The 21,728-nt window shown below is 49.6% G+C and overlaps 1 protein-coding gene across 2 annotated transcripts in view; it reads right to left on the minus strand.

The window, feature by feature from the left end:
* Window positions 1–10,658: 10,658 nt before the first annotated feature.
* Window positions 10,659–21,728, minus strand: part of LOC124017980 (centrosomal protein of 76 kDa-like) — a 35,301-nt gene continuing 24,231 nt past the window's right edge. For both annotated transcript variants that reach the window (XM_046333229.1, XM_046333228.1), the window contains exons 9-12: window positions 20,275–20,441; window positions 14,139–14,472; window positions 11,517–11,734; window positions 10,659–10,905 (exon numbers count right to left, since the gene is read on the minus strand). In XM_046333229.1, the coding sequence (XP_046189185.1) occupies window positions 10,767–10,905; window positions 11,517–11,734; window positions 14,139–14,472; window positions 20,275–20,441 (858 nt within the window). In that variant the 3' untranslated portion in view covers window positions 10,659–10,766. The remainder of the gene's footprint in view (window positions 10,906–11,516; window positions 11,735–14,138; window positions 14,473–20,274; window positions 20,442–21,728) is intronic.

The following is a 21,728-nucleotide window of genomic DNA, read 5'->3' on the forward strand; positions in this document are numbered from 1 at the left end:
AACCCACCTGATACAACCCACCATCAGACCTGATACAACCTGATACAACCCACCATCAGACCTGATACAACCCACCATCAGACCTGATACAACCCACCATCAGACCTGATACAACCCACCATCAGACCTGATACAACCCACCATCAGACCTGATACAACCCACCTGATACCATCAGACCCAGACCTGATACACCCACCATCAGACCTGATACAACCCACCATCAGACCTGATACACCATCAGACCTGATACAACCCACCATCAGACCTGATACAGACCTGATACAACCCACCTGATCAGACCTGATACAACCCACCATCAGACCTGATACAACCCACCATCAGACCTGATACAACCCACCATCAGACCTGATACAACCCACCATCAGACCTGATACAACCCACCATCAGACCTGATACAACCCACCATCAGACCTGATACAACCCACCATCAGACCTGATACAACCCACATCAGACCTGATACAACCCACCATCAGACCTGATACAACCCACCATCAGACCTGATACAACCTGATGATACAACCCACCATCAGACCTGATACAACCCACCATCAGACCTGATACAACCCACCATCAGACCTGATACAACCCACCATCAGACAACCCAACCCACCATCAGACCTGATACAACCCACCATCAGACCTGATACAACCCACCATCAGACCTGATACAACCCACCATCAGACCTGATATCACCATCAGACCTGATACAACCCACCATCAGACCTGATACAACCCACCATCAGACCTGATACAACCTGATACCATCAGACCCCACCATCAGACCTGATACAACCCACCATCAGACCTGATACAACCATCAGACCTGATACAACCCACCATCAGACCTGATACAACCCACCTGATACAACCCACCATCAGACCTGATACAACCTGACCATCAGACCCACCATCAGACCTGATACAACCCACCATCAGACCTGATACAACCCACCTGATACAACCCACCGTCAGACCTGATACAACCCACCTGATACAACCTGATACAACCCACCATCAGACCTGATACAACCTGATACAACCCACCATCAGACCTGATACAACCCACCATCAGACCTGATACAACCCACCTGATACAACCCACCATCAGACCTGATACAACCCACCATCAGACCTGATACAACCCACCATCAGACCTGATACAACCCACCATCAGACCTGATACACCTGATACAACCCACCATCAGACCTGATACAACCCACCATCAGACCTGATACCAACAACCCACCATCAGACCTGATACAACCCACCATCAGACCTGATACAACCCACCATCAGACCTGATACAACCCACCATCAGACCTGATTACAACCCACCATCAGACCTGATACAACCCACCATCAGACCTGATACAACCCACCATCAGACCTGATACAACCCACCATCAGACCTGATACAACCCACCATCAGACCTGATACAACCCACCACCAGACCTGATACAACCTCAGACCTACAACCCACCATCAGACCTGATACAACCTGATACAACCCACCATCAGACCTGATACAACCCACCTGATCAGACCTGATACAACCCACCTGATACAACCCACCATCAGACCTGATACAACCTGATACAACCCACCATCAGACCTGATACAACCTCATACAACCCACCGTCAGACCTGATACAACCCACCATCAGACCTGATACAACCCACCATCAGACCTGATACAACCCACCATCAGACCTGATACAACCCACCATCAGACCTGATACAACCCACCATCAGACCTGATACAACCCACCATCAGACCTGATACAACCCACCATCAGATACAACCTGATACAACCCACCATCAGACCTGATACAACCCACCATCAGACCTGATCAGACCTGATACAACCCACCATCAGACCTGATACAACCCACCATCAGACCTGACCTGATACAACCCACCATCAGAACCCACCATCAGACCTGATACAACCTGATACAACCCACCATCAGACCTGATACAACCCATATCAGACCTGATACAACCCACCATCAGACCTGATTACAACCCACCATCAGACCTGATACAACCCACCATCAGACCTGATATCAGACCTGATACAACCCACCATCAGACCTGATACAACCCACCAGACCTCAGACCTGATACAACCCACCATCAGACCTGATACAACCTGATACAACCTGATACAACCCACCATCAGACCTGATACAACCCACCATCAGACCTGATACAACCCACCATCAGACCTGATACAACCCACCGTCAGACCTGATACAACCCACCATCAGACCTGACCTGATACAACCCACCATCAGACCTGATACAACCCACCATCAGACCTGATTACAACCCACCATCAGACCTGATACAGACCTGATACAACCCACCTGATACAACCCACCATCAGACCTGATACAACCCACCATCAGACCACAACCTGATACAACCCACCATCAGACCTGATACAACCCACCATCAGACCTGATACCCACCATCAGACCTGATACAACCCACCATCAACCTGATACAACCCACCATCAGACCTGATACAACCCACCATCAGACCTGATACAACCCACCATCAGACCTGATACAACCCACCATCAGACCTGATACAACCCACCATCAGACCTGATACAACCTGATACAACCCACCATCAGACCTGATACAACCTGATACAACCTGATACAACCCACCATCAGACCTGATACAACCCACCATCAGACCTGATACAACCTGATACAACCCACCATCAGACCTGATACAACCCACCATCAGACCTGATACAACCCACCTGATACAACCCACCATCAGACCTGATACAACCCACCATCAGACCTGATACAACCCACCATCAGACCTGATACAACCCACCATCAGACCTGATATCAGACCTGATACAACCTGATTACAACCCACCATCAGACCCACCATCAGACCTGATACAACCCAGACCTGATTACAACCCACCATCAGACCTGATACAAACCCACCATCAGACCTGATACAACCCACCTCAGACCTGATACAACCCACCATCAGACCTGACAACACCTGATACAACCCACCATCAGACCTGATACAACCCACCATCAGACCTGATACAACCCACCATCAGACCTGATACAACCCACCATCAGACCTGATTGACTGGTTGACCTGCTGGCTGGCTGGCTAGCTGACTGGCTAGCTGACTGGCTGACTGGTTGACTGGCTGGCTAGCTAGCTGACTGGCTGACTGGTTGACTGGCTGGCTAGCTAGCTAGCTGACTGGCTGGCTGACTGGTTGACTGGCTAGCTGACTGGCTGGTTGACTGGTTGGCTAGCTGAATGGCTGACTCCCTGAATGCCTGGCTGTCTGGCTGCTGGAGGAGAGGAGATTGCCTGACCTTATTGTTTGCTTTCGTCTTCTCTCTGTTCTTCAGAAACGAAGGTGTTTTAATAAACTGAACGGGCCCATAGAGAGATGAAAGGGGGCAGTGAGGTGTGCTGCGATGTGGCAGGAAAAGCAGCCGCTCATCAGGAAATAACAAAGGTGCTGCTTGAAGATAAGGCCGCTGCCAGAGATTAATCCAGCTGCTCTGATTGTTTTCTTTAATAACAGTCTTGCTACGGCAAGCGATAAGTTTGCTGAGTAATTTGGTTTTCTGGGGAGGGAAGGGGGTGCTCCAAAAATATTCAGGTGTTCAGGCAAATAAAAGAAAAAGAGAAAAAACGCTGAAACTCTGAAGTGTTTTGACTTGATGTTCCTCCTTTACAGGTGACAGAACAGTTCCCAGTATGAGGAATCATGTAGGTGACAGAACAGTTCCCAGTATGAGGAATCATGTAGGTGACAGAACAGTTCCCAGTATGAATCATGTAGGTGACAGAACAGTTCCCAGTATGAATCATGTAGGTGACAGAACAGTTCCCAGTATGAATCATGTAGGTGACAGAACAGTTCCCAATATGAATCATGTAGGTGACAGAACCGTTCCCAGTATGAATCATGTAGGTGACAGAACAGTTCCTAGTATGAATCATGTAGGTGACAGAACAGTTCCCAGTATGAATCATGTAGGTGACAGAACAGTTCCCAGTATGAGGAACCTGCCCGCTTGACCCTATCCCCTCCTCTCTTCTCCAGACCATTTCCGGAGACCTTCTCCCTTACCTCACCTCGCTCATCAACTCATCCCTGACCGTTGGCTACGTCCCTTCCGTCTTCAAGAGAGCGAGAGTTGCACCCCTTCTGAAAAAACCTACACTCGATCCCTCCGATGTCAACAATTACAGACCAGTATCCCTTCTTTCTTTTCTCTCCAAAACTCTTGAACGTGCCGTCCTTGGCCAGCTCTCCCGCTATCTCTCTCTGAATGACCTTCTTGATCCAAATCAGTCAGGTTTCAAGACTAGTCATTCAACTGAGACTGCTCTCCTCTGTATCACGGAGGCGCTCCGCACTGCTAAAGCTAACTCTCTCTCCTCTGCTCTCATCCTTCTAGATCTATCGTCTGCCTTCGATACTGTGAACCATCAGATCCTCCTCTCCACCCTCTCCGAGTTGGGCATCTCCGGCGCGGCCCAAGCTTGGATTGCGTCCTACCTGACAGGTCGCTCCTACCAGGTGGCGTGGCGAGAATCTGTCTCCTCACCACGCGCTCTCACCACTGGTGTCCCCCAGGGCTCTGTTCTTGGCCCTCTCCTATTCTCGCTATACACCAAGTCACTTGGCTCTGTCATAACCTCACATGGTCTCTCTTATCATTGCTATGCAGACGACACACAATTAATCTTCTCCTTTCCCCCTTCTGATGACCAGGTGGCGAATCGCATCTCTGCATGTCTGGCAGACATATCAGTGTGGATGACGGATCACCACCTCAAGCTGAACCTCGGCAAGACGGAGCTGCTCTTCCTCCCGGGGAAGGACTGCCCGTTCCATGATCTCGCCATCACGGTTGACAACTCCATTGTGTCCTCCTCCCAGAGCGCCAAGAACCTTGGCGTGATCCTGGACAACACCCTGTCGTTCTCAACTAACATCAAGGCGGTGGCCCGTTCCTGTAGGTTCATGCTCTACAACATCCGCAGAGTACGACCCTGCCTCACACAGGAAGCGGCGCAGGTCCTAATCCAGGCACTTGTCATCTCCCGTCTGGATTACTGCAACTCGCTGTTGGCTGGGCTCCCTGCCTGTGCCATTAAACCCCTTCAACTCATCCAGAACGCCGCAGCCCGTCTGGTGTTCAACCTTCCCAAGTTCTCTCACGTCACCCCGCTCCTCCGTTCTCTCCACTGGCTTCCAGTTGAAGCTCGCATCCGCTACAAGACCATGGTGCTTGCCTACGGAGCTGTGAGGGGAACGGCACCTCAGTACCTCCAGGCTCTGATCAGGCCCTACACCCAAACAAGGGCACTGCGTTCATCCACCTCTGGCCTGCTCGCCTCCCTACCACTGAGGAAGTACAGCTCCCGCTCAGCCCAGTCAAAACTGTTCGCTGCCCTGGCCCCCCAATGGTGGAACAAACTCCCTCACGACGCCAGGACAGCGGAGTCAATCACCACCTTCCGGAGACACCTGAAACCCCACCTCTTTAAGGAATACCTAGGATAGGTTAAGTAATCCCTCTCACCCCACCCCCTAAGTTTTAGATGCACTATTGTTAAAGTGACTGTCCCACTGGATGTCATAAGGTGAATGCACCAATTTGTAAGTCGCTCTGGATAAGAGCGTCTGCTAAATGACTTAAATGTAAATGTAAATGTAATGTAAATGAATCATGTAGGTGACAGAACAGTTCCCAGTATGAGGAATCATGTAGGTGACAGAACAGTTCCCAGTATGAGGAATCATGTAGGTGACAGAGCAGTTCCCAGTATGAGGAATCATGTAGGTGACAGAACAGTTCCCAGTATGAGGAATCATGTAGGTGACAGAGCAGTTCCCAGTATGAGGAATCATGTAGGTGACAGAACAGTTCCCAGTATGAGGAATCATGTAGGTGACAGAACAGTTCCCAGTATGAGGAATCATGTAGGTGACAGAACAGTTCCCAGTATGAGGAATCATGTAGGTGACAGAACAGTTCCCAGTATGAGGAATCATGTAGGTGACAGAACAGTTCCCAGTATGAGGAATCATGTAGGTGACAGAGCAGTTCCCAGTATGAATCATGTAGGTGACAGAACAGTTCCCAGTATGAATCATGTAGGTGACAGAGCAGTTCCCAGTATGAATCATGTAGGTGACAGAACAGTTCCCAGTATGAATCATGTAGGTGACAGAACAGTTCCCAGTATGAATCATGTAGGTGACAGAACAGTTCCCAGTATGAATCATGTGGTCAGTATCATCCTGGCTGTACTCCAGGTTGTTTCCAGTTACAGACAGACAGGCCTTTTCAACAAAGGTCATTAGAACTACAGATCCATGTAGCTTTCCACAGAACAGCACCACAGGACAGCACCACAGAACAGCACCACAGGACAGCACCACAGGACAGCACCACAGAACAGCGCCACAGGACAGCGCCACAGCACAGCACCACAGGACAGCACCACAGAACAGCACCACAGGACAGCACCACACAACAGCACCACAGGACAGCGCCACACAACAGCGCCACACAACAGCACCACAGGACAGCGCCACAGAACAGCACCACAGGACACCGCCACAGGACAGCACCACAGAACAGCACCACAGGACAACGCCACAGGACACAGCCACAGAACATCACAGGACAGCACCACAGGACAGCGCCACAGGACAGCGCCACAGGACAGCGCCACAGGACAGCGCCACAGGACAGCGCCACAGGACAGCGCCACAGAACAGCACCACAGGACAGCACCACAGAACAGCACCACAGGACAGCACCACAGGACAGAACCACAGGACAGCACCACAGGACAGGACAAGGACAGCACCACAGAACAGCGCCACAGGACAGCACAGGACAGGACAGCACCACAGGACAGGACAGAACAGCACCACAGGACAGCACCACAGGACAGGACAGAACAGCGCCACAGGACAGCACAGGACAGAACCACAGAACAGGACAGCACCACAAGACAGCACCACAGCACACCACAGGACAGCACCACAGGACAGCACCACAGAACAGGACAGCACCACAGGACAGCACCACAGAACAGGACAGGACAGCACCACAGGACAGCGCCACAGAACAGCGCCACAGGACAGCACCACAGGACAGCACCATACTCATACTGTGAACTGTACTAATAATTTTGCACGCCCAATTTTTCAGTTTTTGATTTGTTAAAAAGTTTGAAATATCCAATAAATGTCGTTCCACTTCATGATTGTGTCCCACTTGATGTTGATTCTTCACAAAAAAATACAGTTTTATATCTTTATGTTTGAAGCCTGAAATGTGGCAAAAGGTCGCAAAGTTCAAGGGGGCCGAATACTTTCGCAAGGCACTGTACAACAACAGGAGCAGGATGTAACACGAGACGGTCGATGAGCTGCTCGACTCACAGCAGACAGTGTAAGGACCAATCAGAACAATCCTCCTTCACAGCTCTGCAAAAAAACACTAATTGGTTTGAAGTAAATCGATATGGGCTGGCAGCTACCCACAGTCCATCAGGCTCATTCTTCCGTCAGCTCATTGATTGGTCCGTACTAATTGATGGCACGGTTATTACAGCGTCCAGTCAGTCTCCACAGCAGCAGAGTTCAGGATATCAATCAGAGGGAATGTTTATACGGAGCGATCCCCGGTCTCTTCGGAGATCAACTTTCATTCACGACAAATCACATGTAATCAGCTGGATGACAGAACATCTACCCGGATGTCCATACGAACCCAGACAGCATGTAATCAGCTGGATGACAGAACATCTACCTGGGTTTTAGCTTCATTCTGAGCCAATGAGACTCACTCATCAGTTTAATTGAGGGCCGATAACAGCCAGTAAGATAATGAAATAGTCATGACAGAACCGTTCAGACAGCATTACTTTCCTCTTATTGTAATATTCATACAATGAAAGAGAGACTGGAGATGCCAACTGTCTTCAGAGACTACTGGGAAGGACAGCACCAGCTACTGGGAAGGATAGTACCGGCTACTGGGAAGGATAGTACCGGCTACTGGGAAGGATAGTACCGGCTACTGGGAAGGATAGTACCGGCTACTGGGAAGGATAGTACCGGCTACTGGGAAGGACAGTACCGGCTACTGGGAAGGACAGCACCAGCTACTGGGAAGGACAGCACCAGCTACTGGGAAGGACAGCACCATCTACTGGGTAGGACAGCACCATCTACTGGGTAGGACAGCACCAGCTACTGGGAAGGACAGCACCAGCTACTGGGAAGGACAGCACCATCTACTGGGTAGGACAGCACCATCTACTGGGTAGGACAGCACCAGCTACTGGGAAGGACAGTACCGGCTACTGGGTAGGACAGTACCGGCTACTGGGTAGGACAGTACCGGCTACTGGGAAGGACAGCACCAGCTACTGGGAAGGACAGCACCAGCTACTGGGAAGGACAGCACCAGCTACTGGGAAGGACAGCACCAGCTACTGGGAAGGACAGCACCAGCTACTGGGAAGGACAGCACCAGCTACTGGGAAGGACAGCACCAGCTACTGGGAAGGACAGCACCAGCTACTGGGAAGGACAGCACCAGCTACTGGGAAGGACAGCACCAGCTACTGGGAAGGACAGCACCAGCTACTGGGAAGGACAGTACCAGCTACTGGGAAGGACAGCACCAGCTACTGGGTAGGACAGCACCAGCTACTGGGAAGGACAGCACCAGCTACTGGGAAGGACAGCACCAGCTACTGGGAAGGACAGCACCAGCTACTGGGAAGGACAGCACCAGCTACTGGGAAGTCTGGGAGATCTCTCACTTATTATCTGTGGTTTGAATCCTAAAGTGCTTTTTGCAAATACCATCAACTTAGTTGTAAAATGTTTAACTGGTGTTTTATGAATCATTTTGTTTGTCAGTTCACTAGATGTGGATGTGAGGAGGAGAGGGTCGGTATTCTCTAGACAGTGATTAATTACACTGAACAGCATCACTACTGGAGGAATGGATGGAGCCTTTAGTTCAGTCAGTTCACCAGATGTGAGGAGGACGAGAGGGTCGGTATTCTCTAGACAGTGATTACACTGAACAGCATCACTACTGGAGGAATGGATGGAGCCTTTAGTTCAGTCAGTTCATTAGATGTGGATGTGAGGAGGACGAGAGGGTCGGTATTCTCTAGACAGTGATTACACTGATCAGCATCACTACTGGAGGAATGGATGGAGCCTTTAGTTCAGTCAGTTCATTAGATGTGGATGTGAGGAGGACGAGAGGGTCGGTATTCTCTAGACAGTGATTACACTGAACAGCATCACTACTGGAGGTATGGATGGAGCCTTTAGTTCAGTCAGTTCACTAGATGTGGATGTGAGGAGGACGAGAGGGTCGGTATTCTCTAGACAGTGATTACACTGAACAGCATCACTACTGGAGGAATGGAGCCTTTAGTTCAGTCAGTTCAACCTTCACCGTCTCTGCTGGTCTTCACTCGCCATCTAGTGGTGGAACAATGTTATTACACATCTACTGTTTAATACCTTCATGGTGGGTTTAAACTCTAGTAATTAAACCTGTTTGACTAGATAACAGGAACAATGTTATTACACATCTACTGTTTAATACCTTCATGGTGGGTTTAAACTCTAGTAATTAAACCTGTTTGACTAGATAACACAAACAAGTTCTGATCAATCACATTTAGTTAAATTACAATTCAAACTCACTCAATTTTTAAAAAAGTAAATAATTTATTTAGAAAAAGATATATGTAGCTATAAATACATTCTCATAGAGTAAACAAAGTCTGTAATAAGACAGTAGAAAGACAACACATTGTAGTGACAGGAGGGAATCAATAGTTACATATCAGGACATTACATGTTTGGGAATAGCAATAAGATCACAGTATCGAATCGCAATACATCTGGTATCGGTACCTACAGTAAGTCTGTCAAATCTGTGGTTCTGCCCCTGAACAGGCAGTTAACCCACTGTTCCTAGACCAGTTAACCCACTGTTCCTAGACCAGTTAACCCACTGTTCCAAGACCAGTTGACCCACTGTTCCAAGACCAGTTGACCCACTGTTCCTAGACCAGTTAACCCACTGTTCCTAGACCAGTTAACCCACTGTTCCTAGACCAGTTGACCCACTAGACCAGTTAACCCACTGTTCCTAGACCAGTTAACCCACTAGACCAGTTAACCCACTGTTCCTAGACCAGTTGACCCACTGTTCCTAGACCAGTTAACCCACTGTTCCTAGACCAGTCGACCCACTGTTCCTAGACCAGTCGACCCACTGTTCCTAGACCAGTCGACCCACTGTTCCTAGACCAGTTGACCCACTGTTCCTAGACCAGTTAACCCACTGTTCCTAGACCAGTTAACCCACTGTTCCTAGACCAGTTAACCCACTGTTCCTAGACCAGTTAACCCACTGTTCCTAGACCAGTTAACCCACTGTTCCTAGACCAGTTAACCCACTGTTCCTAGACCAGTCAACCCACTGTTCCTAGACCAGTCAACCCACTGTTCCTAGACCAGTCAACCCACTGTTCCTAGACCAGTCAACCCACTGTTCCTAGACCAGTTAGCCCACTGTTCCTAGACCAGTTAACCCACTAGACCAGTTAACCCCACTGTTAACTTGATGTTCCTCCAACGGTGAGGGCGTGAGGTCAGGGGTCAGAGTACAGAACGATACTTGCAGGCGAACATCACCCAGACGGCACAGGCAGACTCGGGGTACGCAAACACCCGGACACGCACCGCCAGCCTCACGTGGTCCCCACGGCAACACACTATCTCGTCACAGAACGGAGACCTGCCCAAACATCAACAGTCACACATCACTTCAGTATCCATGACAACACACACTTCTCCTGTCCTTCATTTACCTGATCAACTTATACAATTGTGAGGTGTCTAAAAGCTGGAAAAATTCAGTGTTGCTATAGTTACCTGAGGCAAGTAGCGAAGGCTCGACGTGTGTAGCGGTGCGTTGCTATAGTTACCTGAGGCAGGTAGAAAAGGCTCGACGTGTGTAGCGGTGCGTTGCTATAGTTACCTGAGGCAGGTAGCGAAGGCTCACGTGTGTTGCCGTGCGTTGCTATAATTACCTGAGGCAGGTAGCGAAGGCTCGACGTGTGTAGCGGTGCGTTGCTATAGTTACCTGAGGCAGGTAGCGAAGGATCGCGTGTGTTGCAGTGCGTTGCTATAGTTACCGGAGGCAAGTAGCGAAGGCTCAACGTGTGTTGCGGTACGTTGCTATAGTTACCAGAGGCAAGTAGCGAAAGCTCGACGTGTGTTGCGGTACGTTGCTATAGTTACCAGAGGCAAGTAGCGAAGGCTCAACGTGTGTTGCGGTGCGTTGCTATAGTTACCTGAGGCAGGTAGCGAAGGATCGCGTGTGTTGCCGTGCGTTGCTATAGTTACCTGAGGCAGGTAGCGAAGGCTCGCCGTGCGTTGTGGTGCAGGAAGTGGATAGGGAAACCTTTGAAGGTGTGTCCGTCCGGCACCGCCCTCCGCACAGCATCCTGAAACTCCTCGTTACCACAGGAAGTCCCCGTGCAGCGCTCCAGCTCGTACGCCGCCAGGGCGGAGGACAGGACGTAGGACAGGTGGTCATCCCACACTGTGGCCAGGCCAAGGTCCTGGAGGGAGACACAGAGATCTACTATAATACAGACATCTACTATAATACAGAGATCTACTATAATACAGACACAGAGATCTACTATAATACAGATATCTACTATAATACAGACACAGAGATCTACTATAATACAGAGATCTACTAGAACACAGACACAGAGCTCTACTATAATACAGACACAGAGATCTACTATAACACAGAGATCTACTATAACACAGACACAGAGATCTACTATAATACAGACACAGAGATCTACTATAATACAGACACAGAGATCTACTATAATACAGACACAGATCTACTATAATACAGACACAGAGATCTACTATAATACAGAGATCTACTATAATACAGACACAGAGATCTACTATAATACAGACACAGAGATCTACTATAATACACAGATCTACTATAATACAGACAGATCTACTATAATACAGACACAGAGATCTACTATAATACAGACACAGAGATCTACTATAATACAGACAGAGATCTACTATAATACAGACAGAGATCTACTATAATACAGAGATCTACTATAATACAGACACAGAGGTCTACTATAATACAGAGATCTACTATAAAACAGAGATCTACTATAAAACAGAGATATACTATAATACAGAGATCTACTATAATACAGACACAGAGATCTACTATAATACACAGATCTACTATAATACAGACAGATCTACTATAACACAGACACAGATATCTACAATAATACAGACCCAGAGCTCTACTATAACAGACACAGAGATCTACTATAACACAGACACAGAGATCTACTATAACACAGACACCGAGATCTACTATAATACAGACACAGAGATCTACTATAATACAGAGATCTACTATAATACAGACACAGATCTACTATAATACAGACACCGAGATCTACTATAATACAGAGATCTACTATAATACAGACCCAGAGATCTACTATAATACAGACACAGAGATCTACTATAATACAGAGATCTACTATAATACAGACAGAGATCTACTATAATACAGACACAGAGATCTACTATAATACAGACCCAGAGCTCTACTATAACACAGACACAGAGATCTACTATAATACAGACCCAGAGATCTACTATAATACAGAGATCTACTATAATACAGAGATCTACTATAATACAGAGATCTACTATAATACAGACACAGAGATCTACTATAATACAGAGATCTACTATAATACAGAGATCTACTATAATACAGAGATCTACTATAACACAGACACAGAGATCTACTATAATACAGGTTCCAGGTTTTTGAGGGACAAAATGCCCCTTAGGGCCCCCAAAAGGCTAGAGCCGGCTCTGACTGTATGTGTGGGTCTGTATGTGGATACACAGACCCATGAGCCAATATATACACACAGAGACCATGTTAATATCCTGTACTATAGAGACACATGACTAGACACACAGAGACCATGTTAATATCCTGTACTATAGAGACACAACATGACTAGACACACAGAGACCATGTTAATATCCTGTACTATAGAGACACAACATGACTAGACACACAGAGACCATGTTAATATCCTGTACTGTAGAGACACAACATGACTAGACACACAGAGACCATGTTAATATCCTGTACTGTAGAGACACAACATGACTAGACACACAGAGACCATGTTAATATCCTGTACTATAGAGACACAACATGACTAGACACACAGAGACCATGTTAATATCCTGTACTATAGAGACACAACATGACTAGACACACAGAGACCATGTTAATATCCTGTACTGTAGAGACACAACATGACTAGACACACAGAGACCATGTTAATATCCTGTACTGTAGAGACAACATGACTAGACACACAGAGACCATGTTAATATCCTGTACTATAGAGACACAACATGACTAGACACACAGAGACCATGTTAATATCCTGTACTATAGAGACACAACATGACTAGACACACAGAGACCATGTTAATATCCTGTACTATAGAGACACAACATGACTAGACACACAGAGACCATGTTAATATCCTGTACTATAGAGACACAACATGACTAGACACAGAGAGACCATGTTAATATCCTGTACTGTAGAGACACAACATGACTGACAGGTGTGGGCTCTGACAGGTGTGGGCTCTGACAGGTGTGGGCTCTGACAGGTGTGGGCTCTGACAGGTGTGGGCTCTGACAGGTGTGGGCTCTGACAGGTGTGGGCTCTGACAGGTGTGGGCTCTGACAGGTGTGGGCTCTGACAGGTGTGGGCTCTGACAGGTGTGGGCTCTGACAGCTGTGGGCTCTGACAGGTATGGGCTCTGACAGGTATGGGCTCTGACAGGTATGGGCTCTGACAAGTGTTACAGGTTAAACTGAGCCAACCTGTACGCCGTTGTTCGTACTCTCACCTTCCTGTGTTCCACCACCAGGTACCTCAGCTCCAGTTCCAGCTGGTTGGAGGCAGCGCTGGGCTCCAGGGAGGGGCCACAGAGAGGAGGTAGAGGGGGCAGAGAGGTGGTGCTGCCCGGGGAGCAGACTGAGCCAACAGCCTCCTCACTCATAGCCTTCCACTGGGATTGGTTGTGGAAGTCGAACGAGCAGAGTTCCACGGCGTCCGAAGGCTGGCAGCTGGCCAGGAAGGACCTGTGGTTGAACACACAGCCGATGGTCCTGTAGGGATAGGAGGGGCGGGGCTGGGGGGCCAGGGGAGGGGCGTCTGGGTCAATGGCCTGGTGGAGGTACCTGAAATAAAATGATTGAATAGGTAGAAATATATTGTGTAGAACAGACATGCTACTGACGTACAGACTAGAGATCATCGCAGCTCTATTCATAACCATGCTGCACCCTGGTGCAGGGGACTCCGTTGACCTATCAACAGTCCCTTGACTTCTTAGCACTGACAGAAACATGGATCACCACAGATAACACTGCTACTCCTACTGCTCTCTCTTCGTCCGCCCACGTGTTCTCGCACACCCCGAGAGCTTCTGGTCAGCGGGGTGGTGGCATCGGGATCCTCATCTCTCCCAAGTGGTCATTCTCTCTTTCTCCCCTTACCCATCTGTCTATCGCCTCCTTTGAATTTCATGCTGTCACAGTTACCAGCCCTTTCAAGCTTAACATCCTTATCATTTATCGCCCTCCAGGTCCCCTCGGAGAGTTCATCGTCTCGGTCCTCCCCTCCCTCTCCGTGGCTTGACGACTCATTGCGAGCTCACAGAACAGGGCTCCGGGCAGCCGAGCGGAAATGGAGGAAAACTCGCCTCCCTGCGGACCTGGCATCCTTTCACTCCCTCCTCTCTACATTTTCCTCCTCTGTCTCTGCTGCTAAAGCCACTTTCTACCACTCTAAATTCCAAGCATCTGCCTCTAACCCTAGGAAGCTCTTTGCCACCTTCTCCTCCCTCCTGAATCCTCCCCCTCCCCCCCCTCCTCCCTCTCTGCAGATGACTTCGTCAACCATTTTGAAAAGAAGGTCGACGACATCCGATCCTCGTTTGCTAAGTCAAACGACACCGCTGGTTCTGCTCACACTGCCCTACCCTGTGCTCTGACCTCTTTCTCCCCTCTCTCTAGATGAAATCTCGCGTCTTGTGACGGCCGGCCGCCCAACAACCTGCCCGCTCGACCCTATCCCCTCCTCTCTTCTCCAGACCATTTCCGGAGACCTTCTCCCTTACCTCACCTCGCTCATCAACTTATCCCTGACCACTGGCTACGTCCCTTCCGTCTTCAAGAGAGCGAGAGTTGCACCCCTTCTGAAAAAACCTACACTCGATCCCTCCGATGTCAACAACTACAGACCAGTATCCCTTCTTTCTTTTCTCTCCAAAACTCTTGAACGTGCCGTCCTTGGTCAGCTCTCCCGCTATCTCTCTCAGAATAACCTTCTTGATCCAAATCAGTCAGGTTTCAAGACTAGTCATTCAACTGAGACTGCTCTTCTCTGTATCACGGAGGCGCTCCGCACCGCTAAAGCTAACTCTCTCTCCTCTGCTCTCATCCTTCTAGACCTATCGGCTGCCTTCGATACTGTGAACCATCAGATCCTCCTCTCCACCCTCTCCGAGTTGGGCATCTCCGGCGCGGCCCACGCTTGGATTGCGTCCTACCTGACAGGTCGCTCCTACCAGGTGGCGTGGCGAGAATCTGTCTCCTCACCACGCGCTCTCACCACTGGTGTCCCCCAGGGCTCTGTTCTAGGCCCTCTCCTATTCTCGCTATACACCAAGTCACTTGGCTCTGTCATAACCTCACATGGTCTCTCCTATCATTGCTATGCAGACGACACACAATTAATCTTCTCCTTTCCCCCTTCTGATGACCAGGTGGCGAATCGCATCTCTGCATGTCTGGCAGACATATCAGTGTGGATGACGGATCACCACCTCAAGCTGAACTTCGGCAAGACGGAGCTGCTCTTCCTCCCGGGGAAGGACTGCCCGTTCCATGATCTCGCCATCACGGTTGACAACTCCATTGTGTCCTCCTCCCAGAGCGCTAAGAACCTTGGCGTGATCCTGGACAACACCCTGTCGTTCTCAACTAACATCAAGGCGGTGGCCCGTTCCTGTAGGTTCATGCTCTACAACATCCGCAGAGTACGACCCTGCCTCACACAGGAAGCGGCGCAGGTCCTAATCCAGGCACTTGTCATCTCCCGTCTGGATTACTGCAACTCGCTGTTGGCTGGGCTCCCTGCCTGTGCCATTAAACCCCTACAACTCATCCAGAACGCCGCAGCCCGTCTAGTGTTCAACCTTCCCAAGTTCTCTCACGTCACCCCGCTCCTCCGCTCTCTCCACTGGCTTACAGTTGAAGCTCGCATCCGCTACAAGACCATGGTGCTTGCCTACGGAGCTGTGAGGGGAACGGCACCTCAGTACCTCCAGGCTCTGATCAGGCCCTACACCCAAATAAGGGCACTGCGTTCATCCACCTCTGGCCTGCTCGCTTCCCTACCACTGAGGAAGTACAGTTCCCGCTCAGCCCAGTCAAAACTGTTCGCTGCTCTGGCCCCCCAATGGTGGAACAAACTCCCTCACGACGCCAGGACAGCGGAGTCAATCACCACCTTCCGGAGACACCTGAAACCCCACCTCTTTAAGGAATACCTAGGATAGGATAAAGTAATCCTTCTCACCCCCCCTTAAAATATTTAGATGCACTATTGTAAAGTGGCTGTTCCACTGGATGTCATAAGGTGAATGCACCAATTTGTAAGTCGCTCTGGATAAGAGCGTCTGCTAAATGACTTAAATGTAATTTAAATGTCTATCAGAAACTCCGCCAGAGAGACAGAGGACTTCATTGTTGCAGGTGTTGTTAAGCCCAGTTCACATTTAAAACACCTCTGATGTGTTTTATGCAGTTGAAGAACACAGTTTGTTTGATCTGAAACAGTTTTAGGAACATCTCACGTTGGCTAGCTGGAGCTTCCAAAATTCAACATGTCAAAACTTAGCAAAAACCTTGCAACTCGCTTTAGACAAATCAGAGAACAGTGCGCTGACTTTCTGTGTTCAGACAAGCAGCTAACTAGTTAGCCAAGCAGACAGCTAGTTGTTTTGCTGCAGTAATAGCTAGCTGTTTTGCTGCAGTAATAGCTAGCCTAGCTTGTTGATATTTCTCTGACGAGTCTCAAACTGTGTAACTTTCCTGGTGAATGTATTTCATGAAACTTGTATGCTACAACACCTAGCGGCTACAACACCTAGCTGCTACAACACCTAGCTGCTACAACACCTAGCGGCTACAACACCTAGCTGCTACAACACCTTGCTGCTACAACACCTAGCTGCTACAACACCTAGCTGCTACAACACCTAGAGGCTACAACACCTAGAGGCTACAACACCTCACGGCTGCAACACCTAGAGGCTACAACACCTAGAGGCTACAACACCTAGAGGCTACAACACCTCACGGCTGCAACACCTAGAGGCTACAACATCTAGCTGCTACAACACCTTGCTGCTACAACACCTAGAGGCTACAACACCTAGTGGCTACAACACCTAGTGGCTACAACACCTAGAGGCTACAACACCTACCTGCTACAACAGCTAGCTGCTACAACACCTAGCTGCTACAACACCTCGCGGCTGCAACACCTAGCTGCAACACCAAGCGGCTACAACACCTAGCTACTGCAACACCTCACTGCTACAACACCTAGCGGCTACAACACCTTGTTGCCTTGCTGCTGCAACACCTAGCTGCTACAACACCTTGTTGCCTTGCTGCTACAACACCTAGCTGCTGCAACACCTAGCTGCTACAACACCTAGCTGCTACAACTCCTAGCGGCTACAACACCTAGCGGCTACAACACTTTGTTGCCTTGCTGCTGCAACACCTAGCTGCTACAACACCTTGTTGCCTTGCTGCTACAACACCTAGCTGCTGCAACACCTAGCTGCTACAACACCTAGCTGCTACAACTCCTAGCGGCTACAACACCTAGCGGCTACAACACCTAGCGGCTACAACACCTAGCTGCTACAACACCTCGCGGCTGCAACACCTAGAGGCTACAACATCTAGCTGCTGCAACACCTAGAGGCTACAACATCTAGCTGCTACAACACCTTGCTGCTACAACACCTAGAGGCTACAACACCTAGAGGCTACAACACCTCACGGCTGCAACACCTAGCTGCTACAACATCTAGCTGCTACAACACCTTGCTGCTACAACACCTAGAGGCTACAACACCTAGTGGCTACAACACCTAGCGGTTACAACACCTACCTGCTACAACAGCTAGCTGCTACAACACCTAGCTGCTACAACACCTCGCGGCTGCAACACGTAGCTGCAACACCAAGCGGCTACAACACCTAGCTACTGCAACACCTAGCTGCTGCAACACCTCACTGCTACAACACCTAGCGGCTACAACACCTTGTTGCCTTGCTGCTACAACACCTAGCGGCTACAACACCTTGTTGCCTTGCTGCTACAACACCTAGCTGCTGCAACACCTAGCTGCTACAACACCTTGTTGCCTTGCTGCTACAACACCTAGCGGCTACAACACCTTGTTGCCTTGCTGCTGCAACACCTAGCTGCTACAACACCTTGTTGCCTTGCTGCTACAACACCTAGCTGCTACAACACCTAGCTGCTACAACACCTAGCTGCTGCAACACCTAGCTGCTGCAACACCTAGCTGCTGCAACACCTAGAGGCTACAACACCTCGTGGCTACAACACCTAGCTGCTACAACACCTAGCGGCTACAACACCTAGCTGCTGCAACACCTAGCGGCTACAACACCTAGGGGCTACAACACCTAGAGGCTACAACACCTAGAGGCTACAACACCTAGAGGCTACAACACCTAGCGGCTACAACACCTAGCTGCTACAACACCTAGCGGCTACAACACCTAGCGGCTACAACACCTAGCGGCTACAACACCTTGTTGCCTTGCTGCTGCAACACCTAGCTTCTGCAACACCTAGCTGCTACAACACCTAGCGGCTACATCACCTTGTTGCCTTGCTGCTGCAACACCTAGCTGCTGCAACACCTCGCTGCTACAACACCTAGCGGCTACAACACCTTGTTGCCTTGCTGCTGCAACACCTAGCTGCTACAACACCTTGTTGCCTTGCTGCTACAACACCTAGCTGCTACAACAAGTGGCAACTCTGTTTCAAAGAAATCATGTCATTGTAAGGAGGCAGCATTACCATGGAAACGGTCTGAACTGTGTCTGGTATTTATTTTTTTTCTCCCCAATTCCCATCTTGTCATCGACTCCCCTACGGGCTCTGGAGACGAAGGTCCAGCCGTGTGTCCTCTGAAACATGACCCGACAAACCGCACTTCTTAACACCCGCCCGCTAAACCCGGAAGCCAGCCGCACCACCGTGTCGGAGGAAACACTGTTCAACTGACCATCGAGGTCAGCCTGCAGGCGCCCGGCCCGCCACATGGAGTCGCTAGAGAGCGATGAGCTAATTGTGCACCGTTTTATGGGACTCCCGGTCAAGGCCGGTTGTGACACAGCCTGTGACCAAACCCAGGTCTGTAGTGACGCCTCGAGTACTGAGATACAGTGGCTCAGACCACTGATCCAGGGTCTGTAGTGACGCCTCGAGTACTGAGATACAGTGGCTCAGACCGCTGATCCAGGGTCTGTAGTGACGTCTCTAGTCTGGTTGTGTCTCGTCTCAGGTCAGCTACAACATGGTGAAACAGTCTGGTTGTGTCTCGTCTCAGGTCAGCTACAACATGGTGAAACAGTCTGGTTGTGTCTCGTCTCAGGTCAGCTACAACATGGTGAAACAGTCTGGTTGTGTCTCGTCTCAGGTCAGCTACAACATGGTGAAACAGTCTGGTTGTGTCTCGTCTCAGGTCAGCTACAACATGGTGAAACAGTCTGGTTGTGTCTCGTCTCAGGTCAGCTACAACATGGTGAAACAGTCTGGTTGTGTCTCGTCTCAGGTCAGCTACAACATGGTGAAACAGTCTGGTTGTGTCTCGTCTCAGGTGGGGCCGTTGTATCTGAACCGGGCTTCAGTCTCACCTGTGTGCGGTCAGGCTCTCCCAGAAGGTGATGGTGCTGTCAGTGCCCCTGGTCATCACCCAGGTGTGTGCCAGGCTCTTGGGCTTAGTGCCAACACACACGTAGGCATCCAGACCGAACCCCAGCAGCAGACTGCACAGCAGGGTGGCATGGTCCTCACAGTCGCCCTGGAAACGCACAACCAATCAGATCAGAGAGATGTCACAGTCTCCCTGGAAAGACCAAAAAAAATGTCTCAGTCTGGTCTCAGTTTCCTAACTCTAACCCACAGAGCTGGTCATCATGTCTCAGTCTGGTCTCAGTTCCTAACTCTAACCCACAGGGCTGGTCATCGTGTCTCAGTTCCTAACTCTAACCCACAGGGCTGGTCATCATGTCTCAGTTCCTAACTCTAACCCACAGGGCTGGTCATCATGTCTCAGTTCCTAACTCTAACCCACAGGGCTGGTCATCATGTCTCAGTTCCTAACTCTAACCCACAGGGCTGGTCATCATGTCTCAGTTCCTAACTCTAACCCACAGGGCTGGTCATCATGTCTCAGTTCCTAACTCTAACCCACAGGGCTGGTCATCGTGTCTCAGTCTGGTCTCAGTTCCTAACTCTAACCCACAGGGCTGGTCATCATGTCTCAGTTCCTAACTCTAACCCACAGGGCTGGTCATCATGTCTCAGTTCCTAACTCTAACCCACAGGGCTGGTCATCATGTCTCAGAGGATAGAGGAAGCGGAGAGGAGAGGATAGAAGGGGAGAGGATAGAAGAGGAGAGGGGAGGGGAGAGGATAGAAGAGGAGAGGGGAGAGGATAGAAGAGGAGAGGGGAGAGGGAGAGGAGGAGAGAGGATAGAAGAGGAGAGGGGAGGAGAGAGGATGGAGAGGAGAGGGAGAGGATAGAAGAGGAGAGGGGAGGGGAGAGGATAGAAGAGGAGAGAGGATAGAAGAGGAGAGGAAAGGGGAGGAGAGAGGATAGAAGAGGGGAGGGGATAGAAGAGGGGAGGGGATAGAAAAGGGGAGGGGATAGAAGAGGAGAGGAGAGAGGATAGAAGAGGAGAGGAGAGGGGAGGAGAGAGGATAGAAGAGGGGAGGGGATAGAAGAGGGGAGGGGATAGAAAAGGGGAGGGGAGGGGATAGAAAAGGGGAGGGGAGGGGATAGAAGAGGAGAGGAGAGGGGATAGAAGAGGAGAGGAGAGGGGATAGAAGAGGAGAGGAGAGAGGATAGAAAAGGGGAGGCATTTATTCATTCTGCTGCACTGGGGAAATCCCAGAACCGTCCATCAGGATATAAATAAATCTTCTCATAACAGGCCGTCTAACCGTTTCAGAAATCAATTATTTTACAATTCCACCACTGAGGATTAGAACACAGAGAGAGGAGTTCAGAGGTTAAAGACATCATAGCATTACAGCTGTCTAAATGCTTACGGCTGTGTGTGTGTGGTTCAGAACAGAGCCGGTC

This window comes from Oncorhynchus gorbuscha, unplaced genomic scaffold (genome assembly GCF_021184085.1).
Source record: "Oncorhynchus gorbuscha isolate QuinsamMale2020 ecotype Even-year unplaced genomic scaffold, OgorEven_v1.0 Un_scaffold_360, whole genome shotgun sequence".
Taxonomy (NCBI): domain Eukaryota; kingdom Metazoa; phylum Chordata; class Actinopteri; order Salmoniformes; family Salmonidae; genus Oncorhynchus; species Oncorhynchus gorbuscha.